A 24,530-nucleotide genomic window follows, 5' to 3' on the forward strand; every position below is an offset into this window, starting at 1 on the left:
TTGCTTGACGCACCCCAAGCTTTAACGAGCGACCTCCGAAAGAGTCGGGAAGCATTGCCGAAAAAATGCACGTGGTAAAACAGACTCTTCGGACCCGGAAGCTGTTCTGACTCATACCGGAAGTCGGCTCTCCCCTCCACCGCTCTGCCTTTTTTTCTTCCGCCATCTTGCGCCCGGGTCGTCTCGCACAGTAAGTGTCAGCGTTTGTATCCGCCGGCATCTGCTTCTGATGGCTCCGTAACCCGGCTGGCGGGGAGCCGCCTGAGTGGGAAAAGCCGAAGTCGCTCAAGGGGATGTGCCGATGGCGGGGAGGCGAGCTGGGACGGTTAGATTCGGCGGGGGCTCCAAATAGGCCGTTTGGGCCATTTACTCGGGGTTCTGCGGCGTCAGGGCGGCCTTGGAAAGACTTCGGTTCCCGGGGAGAGGCTCACTGGAGTTTCGGGACGGGCAATGATGTTCGGTATTGAACGCACAGGCAGAAGGCCGTCCCTTAGGAAGACGCCGGTGTTTCGGCTAAAGCAGGGGTAGGCAACCTCGGCTCTTTTATGACTCATGGACTTCAACTCCCAGAATTCCTGAGTCAGCTATGCTGACTCAGGAATTCTGGGAGTTGAAGTCCATGAGTCATAAAAGAGCCGAGGTTGCCTACCCCTGGGCTAAAGCAAGGAGGTCTTCAGCTTAGAAGCAGGAGAGCTTACGATCTGGGACTGGTCTCGGTTTGTGCTTAATAGCGGTCGGTGGTTGGATGATCTCTGCTAAACGATCGCTCCTTTCCCCCTGAGCGTTGTGTTATTATAAATAATGGAAAGGGTTGTGGCCAGAGTTGGAGTCGACTCTTAGGGACCTCATCGATTTTATTGCATGTGGTCAAAGTACCGGGTACGGCAACAGAATTTGCCAGGAGAGTGAATTCCTTGCCGTTCACACGCTTTGTTCTTGGAAGATGCTCCCATAAAATCAAGGGACCGAGCAAAGATGGGTCAAAATTTAGTAATGAAACTTATTAGGATGGTGAGTGGAATAACGGTGGTGGTGGTAGTGTCAACACACAGGCATAATAGATGTTTTAGCGGAAGGAGTACTGAAACTCCCCTTGTTCAGTTCATCCTTCTGATGAAGTGGCATGCAAAGGGATGTTGATTTTATAAAAGGTATATATGGAAGGTACAACATTGATGGAAGCGATAAAAAAGGAGCTTTCGGAACCAAACTTTATTAGGGACGGGGTAGAAGTTGTGTGTAAAGGCTTTTCAATAGGAGCAATGTCTGATAATGAAACTTAGCTATGGATGCTTGCGTTAGGTGTATACATGTTCCACAGTTGAACTGGCAGAATATACACTAATAACTTCAGACCAATAATTGGACCTTAATTTTTCTTGCTAGATCATAAGCATTGACCATTTAACTGAGATAAGGCAGTTAGTTATAAGACTACAAAAATGAAGACTAGATCAATGTTTTTGGATACTTTAAAACGTTTAGTTGAATATAGAAATAAATTGATTTTTTTAGGATTAATACCTTAAGACTGTACCTAAAGTTCTTTAGGTAAGTGGTTTGCCTCGGCATTGTGATTGCAACAGATTAAGTCTTTATTGTAGTAAAGTATTCTACAATGTTATAATAGATAAGATATAGGGAAACATATTTTATTTTGTTCCTCTTCTATCAGAAATGCCTGGAGAAGCCACAGAAACTGTCCCAGCAACAGAACAGGAGCTGCCCCAGCCTCAGGCTGAGACAGGTTAGTATTTTGGATGATTTATATACCTTTAGAATACATTCTCTATCAGCATGAAGACCTAGAACTCCTTTGTGGAGAGAGTTCCATGCTTTCAACCATGAGTTTGCCCAATAGCCTTAAGGAAATCATCTGTTATCTTCATCCTCTTACTTGTAGTAGTGGAATCAAAAATACACATTTACCTTATAAGGGCTGCTGTATGGTTAAATAAGAATTTAGAGCAGACATGTCAAACTCAAGGCCTGTGGGTTGCATCCGGCACTTGATGGGCCCAGATCTGGCCCGCGGGGCCACCCTGGAGATGGCAAGGGACTGGCTGCCCCTGCTCACCCCAGCCCGGCTGGGTGCACCCCCTCACACACACAGGAGGCAGCGAGCACGCAGGGGTGGGCAGAGTTCCACAGCCCACACAGGGCAGGTGGGTCCAAGTACCGGGCCAGCCCTCCCAGCAGGCAGGGGCAGAAGCGTGGGGGGGGCACGCGATCTGGCTGGCTGTCACATCCCAGCCGTGGCAAGCAAAGACGGACGGTGGGCTGCGGTGAGGCAGATGCCATGCTGCGGCTCCTGCCCAGTGGGCCCGCACTGTCCAACTTTATCCTCCAAATTCCACTACATATGTGAGACAAACCTCCTGCCTGCTGCAACGGCCCCAGCAAAAGGGAAGGGCAACGGCCCCAGCAAAAAAGGAACTCCTCCCTGCTCCACCTGAGCTCAGCCCCAGAGCTGCCCTACGCCTGGCCGGGCGCCTCCCAGGAAGCCAGGCAGGTCACAGGGTCCCAGTGCCCCAGGAGCTTGAGGGCCAGGACGGGTACCCACCGCCCAGGGTCCTGGGCAGCCCGTGCCGCCAAGAAGGACAGCAAGGCTCCTCCAGTGGACTAGGCCCCAGCGCCTGCCCCAGTCCCACCCTCCTCCACCAGAGACCCTCAGATTCCGTTAGCCCCGCTTAGCACATCCCAACGCAAGTGATGAGCTGGCCACACCCACCCATCCATGCCCTCCCAGCCCCTGAGGGCCACCACAGTGCTGATGTCCTCAATGGAGCTTGACACCCCTGATTTAGAGGAAACATTACAAAATGGCTACATACATATTTGGGGGATCTGATACAATGTTTTCGGAGTGAGCAACAGCATGATTGAAGGCTGGAACTAAAAGCTCCATTTCATTTCCTCCGACTCCCCACAAGTGCTAATTGAATGTTAATTTGTGCTTTAATCCAGAACATCAGGAAGACATTAGCTACTTTTAATGTACATGGAGAATACTAATAACTAAGCTACTGGATTTTTTTCTTCTTCATATATTAATTTGTTGGTGTTATCAGATGAGATTAGAACAGATTGGCATTTATAAAGCATGCTGTTCTTGGCTATACATGAGATTGGCAAAGAGTGTGCCTCATTTTGATGGATTAGAATTGTGAGCTATGAGCTTTTAAAAACCCTGTTTGTATTTTAATGTGTTTGGGTGTGTTGTGTGCATACCTTTACTATATTGGATTTGTTTATTATGAACTCTACTGCCTATTATATTTCTTGAGGAAATTTTGTATGCTGGATAGCAATTAAGTAGATTTAATTATTTGCCACATTTCTGGCTAGAAGCTTAAGGGATACTGCATGATTTATGACTTGGCTTCTCCTATACACACATGTATGTAGCATTTGTCTATTATTGGATTGTTGTATCTTTTTTGTAAATAAGGTCGTGTGTTTATTAAAACATTTAAGAAACAAAGAGCTACAAAAAGATAAGAGACCTATAGAGTAATATGGCAGTAATTAAACATAGGATTTACAATTATCATAAAACCTAAAATTAATTTTATTGTCCAATGCTGAATTGTTATAGTGGTTTCTATCCCAAGGATGGCAGGTGTGGTTTGAAGGTATAGTATTGGAACTTTGGAGTTCCATTGAGTGTTCTGTGAAGAGTGCTCTGGGCAGCAGAGATGTTGCTCTTCTGGGCAGCCGCGGCATGCCAGCAACTGGTCTGCACAAACAAACAAAGCCCCATCCATGGGATGTAGGCAGCACACAAAACCACGCACTCGCCGGTCCGTGGAAATAGCTTTCTCCAATGAACCGGTTCCTCGTGCCCAAAAGGTTGGGGAACTCTGCTGTAGAAGGCAATAGTTTCCCTGATCCTGGCTTCCTCTGGAGAGTAGACAAGCCTGCAAGCTAGCATGGCTAGAACTGCCCTGATGACACTTTTTCCTTTTCTTTTATTTAGTTTTCATGGCTTTCACTTTCCTTTTTGGAAGACCTTAACCTAGTAGTCAGCAATGGACAGCAACATAGCATCTGGAGATTTTGTGGGGCTTTCTATGAGGAGGCCAAATAAGTAGTTTTAATTTCTAACTTCTTAATTCCATGTTTAATTTTTTTCCTAGGGAATTTAGCCAACATAGTGGTGTCCAAATCCAGCAGATTTGTCACTGCTCCTTTAGGTAATGAGATGGCCAATACACTGCCCTACCTTTGGATTCATATCACGTATAACATTCCTAAAGAGAATCTCACAGATACCATCACATTTACCAGGCCCCCTTGTCCCAAGTGTGTCACTTCTTCCTAGTCACAAAGAACAACCAAACATCTGCTATACGCTGTCACCAAATCACAGCGTAGAGGTCAGATGGGCGAGAGAGTTTATGGTTTCTTCTTCATATTAATGATATCCGAAAAAAGAACAGGGAAGAGCAGACTATCTTGCCATATCAAATACTGCATGTTCCAAGATTGAAAACATGGTAGCCAGTGAGAGAATCTTTAGAAAAAAATATGCCACAGGCTTGCTAGACTTAACAGGTGGCCCATTTACATATTCCAACTTATCCATCCCACAAAACATTCCTTGGGTTTCAGCATCGGAGAGTTTCTCATTTATCCAGTCAGCTCACAGAATATGCATGAAGGCGATAGTAACTATCATAGTCCACTTCAAATCATAGGGAGTACATGTGTACCTCTGAGTAAATAACCTGCTATTCAGGTTCCCTTTGACAGAACAGGCAAAGAGAGACATATGCATCATTATTATACCATCAAAGAGTCAAGAACATATTTCAACCAGCACATGCCCTACCACACCTGGACACATGTTGGACACCAAAGAGATCTGATCTCTCTTGTAAAGAACAGAAAAGACCCATCCAACAGATTGTCACACAATTCCTCCAAACCAGCTGCCTGAAACGTATAATTTTCGCAGTCTCCAGGGTTAGATTGTTGCCTGTATCAATGTATTATTGAAATTTCCTTTCCCTGAAGTAAACGCTTCTCCTTTTCCAGTACCAACTAGCCCAAATATTCAGAAGACACCTATCAGTTCCACTGAAAATGAAGACACCTCTCAGGTTGTGACTCTTGGAAAGCTCTCTGACCAGGCTTTATTAATCAGAGAGACCACCCTTAGGAGAGGAGGCTGAATTGTTTAGGATAAGTAGCTTAAGAAGAGGAAACTCAAAGCTTCTTTCCTCTGGGATAATCTAAAAGAACTTCTGAAAAGATAGCATTACCAAAGCTCAAGCAAGCAAATCAAAGCTGATGAATAAGACAAACTTCTGGGCTGGGCATCAGATAAGTTCAACTGATGAGGTTTAGAACTCAGGTAATGGACCTCAGCCTCAGGGCGTTCAAGCAGATTATGTTGAGAAGCTAACAGTGGATGATGTTCTGATAGCTCCCATCCACTCAAGGCAAAATAACTTCATCTCATGCTCCCTGTCTCAGGAATTATGGGCAGTAAACACCTTTAAGCCACATGGCCCAAAGACCTGCTACATGCCTTCCCCAATCTCCATTAACTCAGGCTCCTGAGACTAGTTCAGAGCTGCAGAACAGAATTATACTGAATGTGCTAATAGCACCCAACTGCATCGGGAAACACTGATACCTCAATCTAGTCAGCCTATCAGTTTCTTTAAAAGAGCTTCTGGACATTACTAGACCTATGTGCCAGGAGATTGGAGTTATCTTACCAAACTAGAAATAGTTACAAAATCATACAGACTATTATAAAATCCAAGTGACTTTCTACCATCTACATGTATGAATTCACATGGGGAGCTTTCTATTACTGAGCCCAAAATGAAGGGAGGGTCTACATACAACATCAGATTTTATTCCCAGGTCTTGCCTTTCCTACACGCGGACTTCAACAAGGTGATGTAACCGAGCCATTTGCATATAAGAGTTGTCCCTCTCCTCAATTCTAGCACCGGAGAGCAGTGAAGAGCACTTTGCCAATCTTGCACCAAGATATTTTAAAGGAAGTTTTCTCTGCTATCTAACTATGAATGGCTATGATTAAACCTTTAACTGACTCTAGAAGTACTTGCCCAAGTCCTGGTCACTCTTGTGCAAATCATCCCTGCATTATTTGACTTGGAAAGTGATGCTTTTAAAGAATATGTAGTCTGCCCAGTGGAAATCAGACACAGGTGCGCTCTCAGCCAAAAATTAGTTCTGCATCATCCGGCTAGATATAATTGCTTGTACACTTAGATCCACCTCTTTCTTCCTTCCTTCCTTCCTTCCTTCCTTCCTTCCTTCCTTCCTTCCTTCCTTTCTTTCTTTCTTTCTTTCTTTCTTTCTTTCTTTCTTTCTTTCTTTTTTGGGGGGGAGGTAAACATGGCATTTCACTGGAGCCAGGAAACAATCTTCACCTTTTGCACCAAATCCAAGTTAGAGAAGAACTGCATGGGTTGAATGGGAAGTTCCTCTATGTCTTCCTTTGTAAAATGCTGTTAATTATTACAGTTTATCAAAACCATCATTTGACCAAATAAACACAGAAAACAGTTCCCAGCAAGGATTATTTCCCCATCCCACAGCCCCAGATGGACTTCCAAACCCAACTTCCACCCCAGAAAATGCCCCCCCATTATAGGAGAAACAAACGACATTATTCTGTGCTCCCCAAATTGTCTTCCATGAAACGTCCCTGGTGCCAAAAGGGTTGGGGACAACTGGATATGGGGACTTGCCAACTACAGTTAGGACTAGCAATTTGGTTACTAAACGAAGCAATCGCTAAGTAACTGTGTCTCTGTTTATAATCTTACTTCAGTTTTGCTTTGCCTAACAGACCTGCAAAGATCATAAATGCAAGGATTAGTTCTAAAGTTTTTACTCATCATTTTAGCTGAGAATGGTCACTAAATGAGGCAGTCACTAAAGAAGGACCACATGTATTCACAACTATGGAATCTAATTTGCCTCTACCATATTCCTTCAGATTTACTTATAAATCAGATTTGCTTGTAAACTGGCTTGTAATTATAAGACCTGTAAAAAATATCTATCTAGCTCTATTTCTGGAACAGAGAGAGAGAGAGACCGGTTTTAAATTGTCATGTCGGTGGTATAGGAAAAAAACTCATTATAAATCTAAAATGCATTTCTAGCTGATAATTCAAATCTAACACAAGCGGTTTCTGACAACTCATTTTTTTTAAGTTATCTTTTAATGGTTTCTATCCTATGATGAAGTGGTTGTATTCGTGCCTGCTAATGCACCATGAGTTCATCTAGATTGGCGTTTGATGCATCATTACTAACATTCAGCAGCTGATGTTAACTGAATTCAAATGAGTGCATGTAAACAACTTGTCACAATCTGAAGAAGCCATGAAGTAGGCATTTAATTAATTCAAATCTGCCAGTATTCGGTTAGATGATTTGATTTGTCTATTTCTAATATTGGCATTTTCTGTAGTGTTTTTTATTATTATTATTCCTGTGCTTTTTGTCTTTGGCAACTTGAGGATAACACATCTTTCTGCATGATTGGATATATTTTCCACTTGAGCAGCTAACCTCAAAAGGCATATATAGGGGCATTGTAGGATTTCTGAATGGTTGAAACTATTGTTGTAGCTCCAGCTCCTGGGGCCCCCATGGAAATGATGAATAAGCCAGTTGCTGCCAAGAATCCTGAGGTAGGAGGCAAGGATTCTCAGGCTGGGACTGCTTTAGAGTGTTCAGGTAGGTCTGAAGTTAAAACAGCAGAATTGACACACACACACACACACACACACACACACACACACACACACACACACACACACACATATATATATATATATATATATATATATATATATATATATATATATATATATATGATTTAAAATTTTTAAAAAGCACGGTAACACTCCAGTGTTTTTGAAATGCCATCTCTGTTTAATCGGCTGCCTTATATTTGATTCTCCCTCTTTCTCGATAAATTTGAAAAAACAACTACCGGTAGGTTCTCTTCAGCTGGTCAGTACTGTATTTGATCCTTTCCAAAAGTGTTAATAGTCCTTGACTCACAACCGAAAGCCTGGAATTACATTCATAAGTTGTGCCAGTGGGTCATCACATGACTGACCCAATTTTAAAACACATTTTGCAGCAGTCGTTAAGGGAATCACCATAATCACTAAGTGAATTCATGGTCATTAAGCAAATCCATTGTCCCCAATGGGCATTTTTTACCAGAAATTGGAAGTAAATGCCAGTTTCTGGCAAAAAAAAAGTAATAAATCATGGTCACATTATTACAGGACACTGACTAGCCATAAATGTGGGCTAGTTGCCAAGCACCCAAAATGAGGTCATATGATGGGGAATAGCCATCAGAACTTTGAATTCAGGTCACAAATAGCTTGGGGGGTGGGAGGGGGGTCTGTTGTACTTTCAGATGGTTGCTAAGCGACTGGTCGTAACTTCAAGACTATTTGTATAAGGTTTGCCTTCTGTTATTTCCTATAGGCATTTTATTTGGAAAGTCAGATGAAATGTTGCATCTTAATTTTTCTAAAATGTTTCTAATGGTGGAAACATCAATAAATAATCCTTTCAAATTAATGCTAGACTCATGGCAATGTACAGTGCTTCACAGAGAAATAGTTCTACTTGCCAAGATGAACCTTATCACTTTCTGATTATATCCTGGGCTGCTTTGCTACCTTGTTCTAGAACTTTTTTACTCTTATTTTGGAATATATGTTCAGTTCTCTCCTACAATTATGTGTTACAACTGCTTCACCAGTTTTGCTAAGATTTGATGCACAGGAATTGACATATGAACCACTAATCTTTTAATGTGACCATTTTCCTTATTAAACGAGCTGTTAAGCAGCAGTTCAGTCTTTGCCTTCTCTCTTCTATTTGCCTAACGGAAAAAATATAGGATTAAGACCAGGTAATTTCATAGTTTATAAAACAGCCAATTATGATGAGATTAAGATTAAACCCTTCCATTTTGTGGGTTCCAGCGTTTTTTCTGGAATATTTTGAATTAAGAAATGAGTTTTAAGTGCAAGCAGCAGAAAAGCATCAACTTCAAAATGGAATAGGATTGAGTTTCACAGATTTGGTTTTCATACTGATATAGTCTGAGCACATGCTTAATCTAGCTTTTACATCACTCTTTTGCTATATTTGCCTTGAATTCTGGACATCATCCCAGTCCTGTTGTCATCCCAACTCACACTGTTAATCTTATTACACAAGCAAAATATTTTGCCCAGCTCACCCATTAGTCTAGATCAGGGGTGTCAAACTGCCGGCTCACTGGCCGGATGCGTCATGACGAAACCGCGCCCACCCCATTGCCGGCAATGGGGAAAAAGCTCCGATACGTCACGTGATGTTGCAAGTTTGACATGTCTGGTCTAGATGAAGGAATAAAGGACTTGATTGGTGTGTGGGTGTGTAGGTGTATGCATGTATATGTATATGTGTGTGTGTGTATGTATGTGTGTGTGTGTGTGTATGTGTACGTGTGTGTGTGTGTGTGTGTGTGTTGCCAGCAATGACGTTGCGAGTTTGACACCCCTGAACTAGAGGAAGATTTGAAGATATCAGAGCCCTTCAGTCACATGACATTCCTTGTCCGATGCAATCAAACAAATGCATATTTTATATTACCTCTCTGAGCTTATGCTTCTAGCTTTTTCTAAATTAATTTCATCCCAAGAGACTTGCAGGTCACTGTAATGCAACTGTTTGCTTTTCTGATGCATGTGTAGTATACAAGAACATAGACAATGGCCTATTTTATCACAGCCCCAGCTCATCTAGTCCAGCTGTCTGTTTTCAAAATGAACCAACTGTAGAAGGAAGCCCATAGTTTCTCAGTAGATTGGCTTCAGAGGCATTTACAGTGCCATCAATAGCCCTGGATACTCATGACGTCCATGAATTGATCCAAAATCCTTTAATTGTGGAGGTTTTATTGGTTGTATTGATCGAGCTGAGTCTTCTAGATTGCTCTAGAGTAGAGCTTGTTTTATCAGTGTGCCTTTTAATAACTGTTGATTTTGCTCATTCAGCATCTGCCATTCCTGCTTCTTTCCCTGGTGCTGCTGAAGCACCTCCAGTCTGTTCTCAGCCTCCCATTCTAGCCTCAGGTATTTGTTCTTAATCTTAGCATATGCCATCTTAAGCAGTATATTTACAGTTACTTTAATGTGGCCTTTAATCTGATGGGAGTGGGTGGTAGTTGGTATCATTACACTTGAAGGCCAGGCTCCAAAACTATGTTCATGTTCTGTCCTTAGTTTAGCTTATGAAATGCCTGGGTTCATAGATTAAGATGGTTTGCCTAAAATGGGTTGATACAGTATGCTTTCACTTGCTTGAGGCTTCTGCAATAAACTTTATATGAAGTCACAGAGGCTTTTCTCATTAAGATAGATGACAAAGTTCCCAAATTCCAATGCACCACACTGGACTGAACGCTTCAAACTTAAATGCTGCAACTTGTTTCCTGAATTAGCAGCTTTGCCATCTTAAAATGAAAGAGAGAGAAAGAAAAGGCTACTAGCACATGCTAAAAAGTTGGATTTGTGGTAAGATTCACTTGTGCCAGTTGTCAAAGCAAGAACAACTACAATTAATCCTCACTTAATGTCCGAAATTGGGACTGACAATTCCAGCACTAAGTGATGTGGTTAAGTGAAACATCACATGACTGTACCCATCTTACACTCTTCCGCTGCAGTCATTAAGCAAATTACCCATGGTAGTTAAGCCTGCTGTCACATGACCATGACTTGCGACTTACTGCCAGCTTCCCCACTGACTTGACTTGTCAGAAGCCATAAGAGCCACAAATGGCAATACCGTGAGCATGGGATGCTGTGACCATTGTAGGTGCCCACTGTTTGCAAAATGCCCAAGTCATGGTCACGTGACTGAGGATGCTACACTGGCCATATTTTGAGGACCGGTCATAATCTACTTTTTTCCAGGACTGTTCAAAGAGACACAGAATTAGGCAGTTATTAACCAACAACTACCTGAAAAGCTTAGCTATGGTATAGTACAGGAGTAGGCAACCTTGGCTCTTTTACAACTTGTGGACTTCAGTACCCAAAATTCCTGAACCAGCCGTGCTGACTCAGGAATTCTGGGAGTTGAAGTCCACAAGTCATAAAAGAGCCACAGTTGCCTACCTCTGGTATAGTAGCTGACTTTGGCTGATCTCAGAACAACTAACTAGGTAGGAAACTATGGGAAATGGCTAGAATGAGAAAATAATATCTCAAACAGAAGAAAATGACTAGGAAATAAGTTCAACTCAAGATTATACTTTTGCCTTTCGAGTGCTTAATTCTACCTGTGTCTTCATGGGAAATGTTGAGTCTTTCTAAAGTGTGGCTGCAAAGACAGTTTTGTTTTATTCATCAAATGTGCATGCTGCCAAATTATCTGAACTTTATCAGTTTGGAACACACTAAAACAGGGCTTTTCAACCTTTTCACCCATTGTACCACTTTTAGGATATGGCAACATCCAAGTACCACCAGTCACCTAGCAAGGTGTCAAAAACTTGACGAACAAAAAAAAGAGAAAGTGATGAAGTACAGGTAGTCCTCGACTTACAACAGTTCGCTTAGTGACTGTTCAAAGTTACAATGGCACTGAAAAAATGAATCAGTTGCCAAGCATCTGAATGTAAATCACAAGACCCTGGAGATGCTGCAACATTCCAGTTGATCAGCGCTTCTTCTGGGCTCAGAAGCGCCAGGATCAGCGCCAAGCGCCTGGCACTGATCCTGGCACTTCCACTGAGCCCTGACAGCACTGAAGAAGTGCTGATCCTGGCGCTTCCGCTGAGCCCTGACAGCCCTGCAGCTCCAGCCATCTCTCGCTCAGGCTTGTGCGGTGCTGCCACCGGTTCAGCTCATTCCCCTCCCCCGCTACCACTTTTCTAGGATGGACGCGTACCACCTGCCAGGTGCCAATGTACCACAGGTGATACCCGTACCACTGGTTGAAAAGCCTGCACAAAAATATAACATTTTACATAATAAAGAATAATACAATACAGTACACAAGAGCAAGCCAATGATATAATGGCTAAAAATTAATAAGTGTCCAAGAAAAGTTGTTTGGGATGGGAGAAAAAAAAATTTTTCTGGCAGCAGCTCCAATAATTTCTCCCCTACAAATAATAGCACTTCCATGTGGGAGGCTTTATAGGTAAACTTAATTATTCTGCTTATATGTTCTTTTTCCAATGCTGATTTACTTTTTCTCCTTTAGCAGCTGTTTCCACCTCTTCTATTTATAGCCCCCTCCACCCTTCCTCTTTGTGCCATGATGCTAACTCTCCCCTTGCTAGCCCCTGTCCTTTTACTGCTCCACCAGAACTGGTTACCTCTGTCTCTTCGGTGCAAGCCATTCCTGATGCTGCCTTGTCTTCTGCTGACTCAGTTATATTATCTCAGACCCTTACCCCCATGAAACCACCTGTTATGGCTGGTGTTGCACCTGTTGGTATATCCCTACCTTTAGGGCCTGTAGCTTCTCCCCCAGCCTCAGTAATTTCTTCTGAATCTCTTACTTCTGCTCCATCAACATCTCCTATAAGCCCAGTAGGGACAACTTCTGGAGCCTCAGTTTCTCCAATTCCATCATCTCCTGTCCCAGCTCCTTTCATTCTCCCAATTGCTCCTGTGTCTCCTCCTATGGCTACAGCTCCCATCCCCGCTGAAGTTCCAGCTCCTCCTACTGTGGCTTCACCTTCTAGCCCAACTCCTTTCCCTCCAAATTCTGCAGGCGCTCCTGCCTTGTCACCAACACTTCCTTTCCTTAATACTGCAACTCCTCCTCTCAATCCAGGGGCTCACATTTCATCCTCTCTTCCCTCTCAACAGCCTTCCATACCCATCAATCCTGTTCCCTCTCTTCCTGATTCTGTCACCGTTCCCAGTTCCATCATTTCTCCAATGCCTATGTCAATTCTGGGATGTCCTGCAGGGTCACCTGCAGACTCCGCATCTCATCCTGTGACACCTATTTCCAGCGCTGAGATCCCTGCTTCCTTTCTTAAAGTTTCTGGGGCTGATGCTTTATCTCCAGCAAAGCTTGCTCCTGCCGTGCTACCTGTAAAGTCCACTTCTGGTCCTGAATCCGTTATCACGGTCCCGGCAAAGCCTGCTTCTACGCTATCGTTACCAGAAGGACCTGCAGGCAAACCTGTTTCTGATACTCCGCCACCTGTGAAATTGGCATCTGGTCCCGCAGCCCCAGAAGTACGCCCTATGTCTGGTCCACTATCTGTTTCTTCTCAGCCACAAACTCCTATTTTGGCAGCTGTCCCTGACTCAACTACGTCTCTAGACAAAACGATGATGACTTCTAAACAGATGGCTCCTGCCAAGTCCCCCGTGAAACCCCCTTTCCCATCGGGACATCCTGACGCTATAGCCAAAGCAGGTCCAATCATGAAATCTGCTTCTGAGTCTATAGGCCCTTCTGGAATCCCAGTAGATCCTTCTAGACCTGTGTCACTTTCTTCACAGCCAGAGGGACCTGCTTCAGCTCCTATGGTACTTCCTTCTGTAAAATCTGCTTCCTCTTCAGAAATCTCTTCAGGTTCTATGTCATCATCAGGCTCTGTTCCTACCCCCTCGCTTCCTCTATCGCCCCCAGTGAAGTTTAGTTCTTCGGTGCCTATTCCCGAGCCCATTCTCCCCTCTGCTCCAGGACTACCCAAAGGGCAACCTCTGAAAACTGTTTCTAGTCCTGTGGCTCCTACAGGACCCCCAGTGGAATCTGCTTCCCTTTCAGCATCTGTTTCTAGTCCAGTAACGCCTCCCATAGGCCCTTCACCACCTGCTTCCAAGATGGTTCTGTCTGTTTTCGAACCAGCTCCTGCTTCTTCAGTATCTGCTTCAGTAACTCAGCCTGCAGCTGTTTCTGGCCCTGGGTCTACAGCAGAGCCTGGTCTTGTCTCACCGGCATCTGCTACGAAGCCATTTTCAACTTCTGAACTTGCTTCTGGCTCTTTGTCTATGGCGGAGTATGTTTCCAGTCCTGTAACACCTACCGCCCATACTCCTGCATCCATTTCTGAATCTACAGCCCTTCCTGTGGCCTCTGAAGGGGTTACTCCTAGCTCATTGATACCTGCCTCCCATCCAGCAGCAGCATCAGAGGTACTTCCTTCTGAACCTCAGGCATCATCTATAGTGGTAGCAGAGACTGCTTCAGCTCCAGGGACACCAGCTGCGCCTGCCCCGTTAACTTCTCCTGTAGGCCCAACAATGCCAGTTTCTCACCCAGCACCCTCTACAGTACCCTCTGAGGCGCCTGCACCAGTGGCCGTTCCTGGAACCCTCGCTGCTTTTCTTGAACCTCTTTCCTCTCCTGGCCTTGTAGCCTCTGTCATCCCTCCTCCTGGCATTGCACCTCTGTCTTCTGCAGTGGCTTCTCCCGTTTCCCCTGCAGCAGCATTTTCTATTCCAGCAACCCTTAGTCCTGTCTCCAGCTCCAAATTGCCCCCTGGCTTGGTTACTTCCACTGTCTCGGCCTTAGACACAAACCAGGTTCCCGTTTCATCTGGGGAGGTGATGCCTTCCCAGAAAATGGCACCTTTGCCTCTTGCACCTGCTGATCCCTCTGTTTCTACTACTCCTATTGCAAGCATTCTCACTCAGCTGGCTTCTCCTGCACCCCCTCCTTCTGCCCCTGTGAAAAAGCTAGAGCCTTCCTCTGTGCTTCCCAAACCACCCCCTGTTGCACCTGCACCTGGTTTAGCACCTGAAATGACCCCCAGCCCTATCTCTGCTACCCTTGAAGACGACGAGCTGCCACCTTTGATCCCACCAGAGGTACATGTTGAGGAGTCACCTCTGCAGCCAGTCCTGGTGGACTTCTCTCCTAAGACAGCTGTGCCCCTTGCTGAGGTTCCAGCAACTGCTCCTTTACCACCTCCTCCTGTCAAACAGCCTTTCCTGAAGAATGACAAGGGTATTTGCCTCTTCGGTTTGCTGTGTGCATGGATATTAAAGATCGCTCACCGAATACTAACTTAGTTACACAGGCATGGAGTGTGAATTCCCTCTGCTTTAACTCTTAGACTAGAAAAACACCGTTTAAAATTTACTAAGTCAAAAGAAACCTAGATTTAAGTTATCGTAGTTGACGTTTGTTGCGCACACTGTGATTTGTGATTTATGTCATGTTATGATTTATTTATATACACTACTAATGTGAAAGGTTGAATCACTGGGCATGATGTGTGTGTTTAATAGATGTGTCATAAGCCTTGTCCAAGCTGCTATCTCTGGGTGAGAACTAACCTAGAAACAGTAATCGCTGCTTTGTTTCCAATGGCACATGGTCGTTTCAGTCTGCTTTTTAGTTTCTAGTGTTTTGCCTGTGGTTGCATATCTAGTACATATTGTTAATAGCACTTGCATAAATGTTCTGTGCCGTGAGGTGATATTTTACCCTCATTCTAGAAGAATTTGTGGTCTAATGTTGATGTCCCTCTTTAGATTATTGTGCAGTGTCTATATTTGCAACTGCAGTTTGGAAGATGTGTGGGTGTGTATAAATGGGAAGTTTCCTATTAAATACTTACATATATTTTGTGTTAAATTCATGTGTTGTCTGTTAGAGAGTAGAAACAAGTAGTCTGGTGTTTCTGTCCCGTTACCAATCACTTAAATGTAGTCACATGCATATGCAATTTGGGATAAAGGTATCAGGATTTTGCATCAGCTGAAATTAATGTGGTATTATTGAGACAGACAAGGAAGGACATCAGTTGTGCTTGTTCCAGAAAACCTCTGTCCTAAATATACTTTCTCACCAGCAATCCCATTTGTTGCCTTGCATTGCAGTCACACAGATGTTAAGGCATGTGAGCTAGCAGTTCACTGAAACTTGCATCCAGAGATGGCAGTCATATAATGGTGGTGGGGAGGATTGTTTTGAGGTTATCTTTCTGAAAGACACAAATACAAGCTATTACAAGATTTTAAAGTACTATTACTTTATAAGTGAGTGATCATTTAGTGTGTACTTTAGTTCTTGCAAACATCTTTCTTAAACGTGGTTGTTTTAAAACCTTGGGAATGTGCCATGAACTTGAGCAATCTTCATCTTCCTCTCTTTTGCTCAGGTTCCTTTGTTCTACGATGTAGGATAACCGGTTTGCCAGAACAAATTTAAACCAAACTTCTGAATGAGATAATATGTACTAAACCAGTATTTTTTTGGTTTACCATGTGTGTACCCAACTGCTTCAGGCTACTATGAACAGTAGCTCATAATTAAAATAGGGATTAGAGTGATGTCTGAATCCACTTTGAAGCACTCTTAATTGGTGCTAGCTGTTGTTTGTCCTATGTACACATCATGCTAAATTCTAGGTCTCACAAATTGTGAAAAGGAAGGGAATGTTCAGATCCATAGCATATTCCTAGTCTCCATCATGGGCCAAATTATGCCAGAATGAAACTGTCATGTTCTTTTTTTAAAAAAGTACTATTCAAATCAAATAATATCCTTATTTGAGAATGTGATCAACACCTTGCTCTAAGAAACATGTTCTTCCTAGGAAGCTTGATTGAGCATAGATAAACTCCTTGTCCTATTGCCACGTAAGTTAAACCACTATTATATTAAATCACTGCCATTTCAGAATTTTGTTGTCTATATTTTTTTTCTATGTCTGTGGGTGATGTTGGGAATATGTTCTTTTACTACCAGACATTTCTGAAGTTTGTTGGCTTGAAAGTATTTTTTAACGATGTTGGCACAATAAAAGAATGAAAGTTTGTTTCTTCATGACCAAGCAGCAAAGCTCTGCATGTTTTGCCTGGGCCTGCCTGCCACTCCCAAGATACACCAAGTTGGAAGAAATTATGCATGTTGATTTCCGTAGGTTCTGGAACAGAATCCGACAGCGATGAATCAGTGCCAGAACTTGAAGAACAAGACTCCACGCAGGCCACCACACAGCAGGCGCAGGTGAGAAAGGGAAAGAAGAACACCATAAACTTTATTTGATATGCTTGGGCAGGGCTGTAAAAGTAAGTATATTTCAACCTCAAAAATCTCACACAGCAATTGTGAATGCATAATTTAGTTAGGTTAGATCCAACACTGCAATATTCAAGACATCCATTACAACAGGTGATCTTAACTTGAGATCTAGGCTGCATGTAAATATCATCCCTAAATCCTGGGGTATAGTTCTGGCACTCCAAAATTAGCCATTGTGATGTAATTTTTATTAAAATCAAGAAAATTAGTAAACGTACAAGGAGATGATACTGTTTCAATGGCACAACTGCCGTTGTTCTGTCTGCCCAAGGTAAACACTTATCCCCTATTTTAATAATAGATGTTATGGAATATCCTGGTCAGATGGTAACCATCTTTGATGGACTCCCAGCTGCTGAGATGCTGACACTTTTCACCAACTGGTTTTTAAAACTAACATGAAATATATTTTAAAAAAATTGCACAGCTATCCAATCAGGATCGGCAATATCACCAGCAGCATTGGGGAGTGCTTTCTCATTCTACATATCACCTCCTACCTAGCGTGGATATGGGAATTATGAAAAAGTTAGCCATGGTCAGCTCAGTGGTAGTTTTTGTCCTGTTCCTAGCTTTCATTGTACCCATCATCCAACATACACACTTCAAAGGCAATGTGTAGACCTCCGCTTAAACAAAAAGTTTTGTACCCTAATTTGCAGTATTTTGCACATTGGTGCACGTTCTAATTTGGGCCATGGTTATAACCTAATTTTTATCCATGTCATTGTCTATATTAGATAGAGAAATGGTAGATACAATGCATTGGTATCTAAAATTGATATGCTACAATTCCCAAACATGAAACTAGGAGAAGAGTATCCTACATACGTTACACATCTTGAAAAGCGGGTGTTTTCCTTTTGAATTTTCTGCAAGGTAGATAGTTAAAGTAACAGCAAAGTAATAAAGCAGGAAGAAGTATAATATATCTGCATTCTATAAGTCACATCTAGCATGGAGCAAAGATTATGGGGGTAACAATTCAAAACATCCAGAGTTTGGATATGGTTGAAATGAATCATGCTAGGAACAGAACATTTCATGAGTTAGATAAACTACAATGGAAACAACTGGGCAGTTTCTTGAATTTGTTTCTGCTGTATTTTTCTCCCAAAATAATGGAAATACAGCTGTTCCTGAGAGACCTCGAGGGTTTTTCTTCATGCCTTGCTTCCTTTCCCTTCCTAACTTTTTCTTTGCTGGCTTTGTTTAACATTTGATCTGAAGGGGAGTGCTGCAGTTGTAGAGCTAAATAAGGAATTTCCCTGCTGTGGATTCTAATGTTTGTCATCTTATCTTTGGCCTCACTCAGTTTCAATCAGAACTTGTTTCTCTTCCAAAGAGTACACAGGGAAAATTCCAAAGATAATAGAGGACACTACCCACTAAAGCTGCTTCTCCACAGATCATTATGATCTGAGTTTGGTACAGAAATAATAGTTTTCAGTTCAGTATTTGAAGTGGTGCAAGAAGCTGGGAATAATTAAATGAACTGGGAGTTGTCTTGCAAAACTCTGGCCCTGTATTTTAATCTGGAGGCTTTTTGGTGAAGAAATGCATGTGCACATTGGAGTTCTTGTGATGGTCAGGGTATTTTTTTTTTAAAAAAAATATGTGGTGTTCTTGGCAGCTTGCAGCAGCAGCAGAAATAGATGAAGAACCCGTTAGCAAAGCAAAACAGAGCCGGAGTGAAAAGAAAGCACGGAAGGTAAGATCAGATTAACAGTTCCTGGTGGCTTGCTTGATTCAGCCAACAAAAGGTGTTGGTATCCCTGAATCTTTAATCATTTAAACAAACCACCTAGGTTGTCTTGCAATGCCTGTTCTACTGCAACCATCAAAATAATTTTTTTGGTTGCTGTTTCTACAAGTCATTTCTTACAGTATTTTGCAAAAGCTGTTGATCGAAAGAGGGCTTAGGGTGAGTTAAAAGATAGCATCCCAAAACTGTAATATCACAGAAAAGAATATATTTGAATAAATCTCTCGAGTCTGTTGGATTTCCATCAGGAAATTTTTGTGTCCAGAGAAGTCTTATTCTAAAAATGGTCAAACTCTGAAGTGCAGTCCTTGTTTTATAGAAAAAGATGAAAATGGCACAAAATTCTGGATTGGGTTTTAAGAGGGAGGTGCCACTTCCCTTTCAGAAAAGGATTGTATAGGTGTTCTACATTCATCAAATAGTAAAGAGTGTGTCTTCCATTACACAGCCCATCTTACAGCCCTTATGACCTTCAGATCATAACTATTGCAATATGCTGTACATTGAGGAACATGTGGAAGCCTCAGGTGATGCAAAATGCAGTGGCACAAGCAGTTAATGGCATTGTTTTCTCGTTGTATATGCTCCAGCTGCATTGGCTTCTGGACACAATTCAGGGTGCTGGTAGTTGCCTTTAAATCCCTTCACAGCTGGTTTACTTATGGGTATATCTTTCCCCAATTGTTTGTACCCATCCCATCTAATCCAGCAGGAGAGGCATTCTCTGAGTGCCATCAATTGAGGGGGTATAAGCTGGCAGGAGGAGCCTTTTAATGCTATGGCACCTGGCCCGTGGAACTTCGTTCCCCCTGAGATTGGTTTAGCCCTGACCCTGTTGGCCTTTTTTAAAAAAAAAAAAAAAACTTAAAACCACAGTGTGGAACCCGAGACTGTGATGGAGGCTGCCTCTTGGCTTTGTTGATCATTATTTTATAAAGCTCAGCTGCCTTGCACTTTTATATAATATATTTTAATTGTTTTTGTCTATTTTATTGTAAGCTACCCAGAGTTGCGTGTGAAGTGGGTGGCTATCAAATTAAATAAAGCAGTGAAATAAAATACTCAGGTGCTCTGCATTTAAATCTTTTCCTCAAACAATTATGCTTTGTTTTTAAGGCAATGTCCAAGCTTGGCCTTCGTCAGGTCACAGGTGTAACCAGAGTTACGATCAGGAAATCCAAGAATATCCTCTTTGTCATCACCAAGCCAGATGTATATAAAAGTCCTGCGTCAGATACTTACATTGTCTTTGGAGAAGCAAAGGTAAAATAAATTTAGGGAATACCCAGCAAGGAAATCTTTACCATTTGTTTTTGCAACAGTCAATAGATTTGCTACCAGTTAGAACACGGGTGTCACACTTGCCACGTCACGTATCGTGACATATCACGACACGACACTTTTTGCATTGCCGGCATTGGGGTGGGTGCAGCTTCGGTATGAGGAAATAGCCCGCGGGCCTGCAGTTTGACACCCCTGAGTTAGAACTTTGGGCTTGTCATTCAAACAAGAACACTTCCTTCCTCTGCAGGGTTTTCTGACAACAGGTTCATATGGATGGGTGTGGTTCGTTTTATGGGAAGTGGTTAACATTTTTCGAAAGGGAAAAAATCATTCCAAACTGCAGTGCCTATCATCGTAGTATTTATAAAGTTCTCTATTTTGCTTTCTTTGCATTCCGCTAGCATTGTCAATTGTAAACTACTTGATTGTGGATACCAAAAAATCTACAAGTCATTGGGTTTTTTTCTCCCCCCTCATGCATTTCTACCAGATTGAAGATCTCTCTCAGCAAGCACAGCTGGCTGCTGCTGAGAAATTCAAAGTGCAAGGAGAAGCTATTTCAAACATCCAGGAAAACACACAGACTCCCACTGTACAAGAAGAAAGTGAGGAGGAAGAGGTAAGGTGCCCTCTTAAATTTGTGAGGTGGACTTTCCAAGAAGTTTAAGACATGCACCTAGTAGTTTTTGCTAAATCATTGCTGGTAATCTTGTCTGCTGAGACGTATGTATGACCAGAAGAGCCTACCTGGGGGATATAAAGTTATTTACTGGGGCTTAGCGTATATTAGGCTAAAAAGAGGTATCAAACTGAAATGGCATTGAGAAAAGGAGTCTAGTACTGCTTTGTGTCCTATTTATGTCTACTGGCCAGCCTGTGCTGACTTTTTCCAGCTCTTGTGAACATCCAGCTTCCTTTATATCTCCAGGTCCACAATAGGCAGGTGGTATGTTTCATTCCAGGTTTCTATCATGGTTATGTCATGGTAGTACTTCAAAATATAGTATACATGTGCCTCTATTTTCGCAGCCAGCGAAGTGCCATACCACTTGGCTTCTTACCAGTTTTTCAACATCCTTTTTTGAATCTTCAAATATCATTTTCAAATATTTTCTTCTGTTTTAAGTGTCAGGCAGAAAGAAACTGAGCCTATTAATGAACATTGTCTTTTCAGTGTCTCCCTTCCAGCATTTGGAATACTGTGTATTAAAAAAATGCAACTTATCTCTAGTTTCAGTGATTTTTTGCTAGAGGCATCCATTTGTTAACTATCTTGTGTGCCATGCACAATCCTAATAACTATAATTGTGCTTGAGCGTCATCCCTTTTTGACCTAGCTGCCATTCACTGATGTCTAGATAACAACTTGTACACCACCAAGCTCTGTGATTGGCCTGTTCCCTGCAGTGCATATAGACTTCTCTGGTATTAGTAGTAGGTGCCTAGCACGGACTCTGGGATGGAGCAAAACCCAGGGTTGGAAGTGCTTTGAAATGTGAGCATGTATACATAGCAGACCTACTGGTTTGCTCTATAATTTTTTTTTCTAATCACGCCACACTCTCTCTCTATGTGATAGTGCAGAATTCAATCAGGTCAAGCTGTGTTTTGTTCATTAAGTTCTGTTTAAAGTTCCTAGATGTGTATGATACCATATACTGTACAGCAATGAGTCTCCATTTTGTTCTTTTTCTTGATTTGTTTTCCCTGGATTTTATAACAAGCTCTCTTTTGGGTATACTTTTCACCAGACCAGGAAAACACCATTCTATGCTACTCATGTGATAAAAAATGAAAGATGAGTTTTTTAAATTCACTAGAATGTCTGTAATAATCTTTAAGATTTCATTAGGCTATATTTTGTTCATTGGGCTATATTTTGTGGCATCTTAAGAAGTTCGTATAGTTACTGTGAAATCTTGAGTATTACAGTGTAATAGAGCGTTTCTTTCCTGATTGACAGAAAACCTGGCAGATGCCTTGAGAGATTATCTTTTTCCTTCCAGGTTGATGAGACTGGTGTTGAGGTGAAAGACATTGAGTTAGTTATGTCGCAAGCAAATGTTTCTCGGGCAAAAGCCGTTCGTGCCCTAAAGAATAATAGTAACGATATCGTAAATGCAATTATGGTAAGTGCCTGATTGAATGCTGTATGTGACTAGGTTGCTGTACCCCAAAATCTAGAAGATAGTTGGGTGAACTGACCATGGGCATTTTAAGTGGTTATTTCACTTGGATTATCCAACTCATTACAAGAATATTGTTCTGGTTTTACTCAGTATGCTTGCTAATAATTGTTAGCGTACAAGGGAAATGGATATCATTGGGTGCCATATGTTCTAAAAATTAGGTTAACTGCTGTAGATTAACTCTGCAGTGAAGCAGAGAAGTGTCTTAATATAGGAGAAACTTCCATTTCATGATAGTCCAGTAAAACCTCTTTTAAGCTTTTAATACAAATACAGCAATATTGTTTCCTCGGTGGTTATATAAATGCCTTAGTGCTCAATGTTATATCCTAGGCAACTATTCAGGAACTAGACACTGTATCTTTGCCTGTGCTTTGTCACAGCAACAATTGCACCCTTGCTGTTCCTTGACCTCACAGGCAATTATAATAATAGCCCTCAGGGTCACTCGGCTGTGTTGAGTGGCTAAACAATTTGCTGTGAACATTCCCATCTTACCACCTAAGGGAACAAACAAAGAGGTTGTTTCTCACTTGCTCTTTTCTGTTTCTTTCCAGGAATTGACGATGTAGCCATCCAGAAAGGACTTTTTGGTGTTACAGAGAAATTACAGCTGAACTGAAAAATTTGTACTATTTCTATCAGTTAATAAAAGTGGTGGTTTAAAAGATTTTACATCTATTTGCTTTCCAAAACATGTTAGAATCCTCAAATTGGCAAAAAAAAAATAGCGGCTAATGGTCCTGGTTTGAATTCCTTATTTGCTGGAAAGTTTCTACTAATTCTTTGAAATTTCACTAGAGTGCCAAAGAAATGGGTTGATGTGAATCATTTTTTTAAATAGATGTGGCTGCAAGCATAGAAACGGTGGTTGTATGCACAATTTTCCTGTTAATGATCTCACTAAAAAATATACTTGATAGAGAAATGTTGTCTTTGTTTCAGCAATTGATGAAAAGATTTTTCTACAGTTTCTGTGGTTACAATAGCTCTTACTAATGCTGATTCATAATTTGGACTCCTTCCTTTGTTCATCCTTGTTGATTAATATATAATATATGAAGTATTGTACCTAAAATGCAAACCAAATAATAGATGTCACTATAGCTTCTCATTAGAAATTCAGCAGTAGTATTACTGTGTGTGAATACTACTCACTTTGTTTATGCAGAACCAGTTTGTGAAGAGAACAACAAAAAAATCCTGCAGAAAAGTCGGTGGGAGACATGCTCTTGAACAGTCAGATTGCATCCTTGCAACATTGATGCTGATTTTACAAATAACTGAGATTTAAGCAGTATAAATTGTTAAGTGAATATGACAGCATGATAGCTTGTCTTTCCTCATGTTAAGGAAACAGTAAGTTACAGCTTTGCTTGTTTTCCTATCTTGAATATTTCTTTATCGTATGTTGATTTGAGTGGTCATGCCGAAAATTAAATTTCAATGGGAAAACCTAGATTTTATCCCCCCTATGAATAAATTTGCGGAATTTTATGATTTTACATTTGTTTTATTAGGGCTAAAAAGTATATGCCCTCTTTCTACCCACTGGAAAATTATTCAACCAACTGCATATATTTCAGATACATGAAAAATGCAGCTTTAAAAAATAAGAAAAAATCTTGAATATACCGTAAGCAGACATAAACAATGAGGAAGTGAATTGTGTATAGTGTATGACATTTTGGTGTTTTTAACCATACATATGGTTTTGGGATATTTGGGGTATCAGCTGCCTTATACTTGTTGATCCATCTTAAATAGAAAAAATATTGTAAATGGAGCTTTCAAACAGCTAGTGCTGCAGTACATATGCATTATAATCCCATGTTCTAGAGTTCTAGTGATTCATATTTTTCATAAAGCATCATTACATTCAACATGAAAGGAATCACTCAAAGTAGAGAAAGAATACTGGCTTATATGCATTGTCCTATGCTGGCTATGAATAATGATGGAGTATATTCAACAGGTTTATTTGGCATCAGGTTGAAAAAAAATGTTTGGATTTAGAATGCAACTTTTTGTAATGACTAGGTTCCCCCACCAAGCTAATTATTGTGGCTTACTTCTGGCCGAATATGTGTCTAGTAAGCCATTATGCTTTAGGATGATAGGAAGTTTTGTCAGTATGGATTGTTTAGAGTAGAACATATTTTTAATATTCTGGGATAGCATGAACTGCAAACAGTATTTGTTCC

The 24,530-nt window shown here is 41.6% G+C and overlaps 1 protein-coding gene across 8 annotated transcripts; it reads left to right on the plus strand.

Annotated features, from left to right (window-relative positions):
• NACA (nascent polypeptide associated complex subunit alpha) lies at positions 1-22,996 on the plus strand. 8 transcript variants are annotated; one of them, XM_083353969.1, is made up of 11 exons: positions 124-190; positions 1,676-1,747; positions 7,630-7,737; positions 10,074-10,151; positions 12,292-15,003; positions 16,928-17,013; positions 18,722-18,799; positions 19,970-20,116; positions 20,628-20,756; positions 22,144-22,266; positions 22,884-22,996. In XM_083353969.1, the coding sequence occupies exons 2-11, from the start codon at positions 1,678-1,680 to the stop codon at positions 22,896-22,898; spliced, it is 3,546 nt and encodes a 1,181-aa protein (XP_083210095.1). In that variant the 5' UTR covers positions 124-190; positions 1,676-1,677; the 3' UTR covers positions 22,899-22,996. The 8 variants fall into 8 exon arrangements, 7 of the variants coding, with proteins under 7 accessions (XP_083210100.1, XP_083210095.1, XP_083210097.1 ...); XM_083353971.1 differs by having other exon boundaries at positions 12,295-15,003; XM_083353970.1 differs by having other exon boundaries at positions 178-306; positions 1,675-1,747.
• The last annotated feature ends 1,534 nt before the right edge of the window (positions 22,997-24,530 follow it).

This window comes from Vipera ursinii (assembly GCF_947247035.1).
Source record: "Vipera ursinii genome assembly, chromosome: 2".
In the NCBI taxonomy this organism is placed as follows: Eukaryota; Metazoa; Chordata; class Lepidosauria; order Squamata; family Viperidae; genus Vipera; species Vipera ursinii.

Bases quoted from the DNA above. Each gene is read 5' to 3' on its own strand.
- NACA (XM_083353969.1), top strand. From the start codon at position 1,678: ATGCCTGGAGAAGCCACAGAAACTGTCCCAGCAACAGAACAGGAGCTG. The intron at 18,800-19,969 runs GTAAGATCAGAT...TTTGTTTTTAAG, and splicing joins GTGAAAAGAAAGCACGGAAG to GCAATGTCCAAGCTTGGCCT. The intron at 20,757-22,143 runs GTAAGGTGCCCT...TTTTCCTTCCAG, and splicing joins AAGAAAGTGAGGAGGAAGAG to GTTGATGAGACTGGTGTTGA.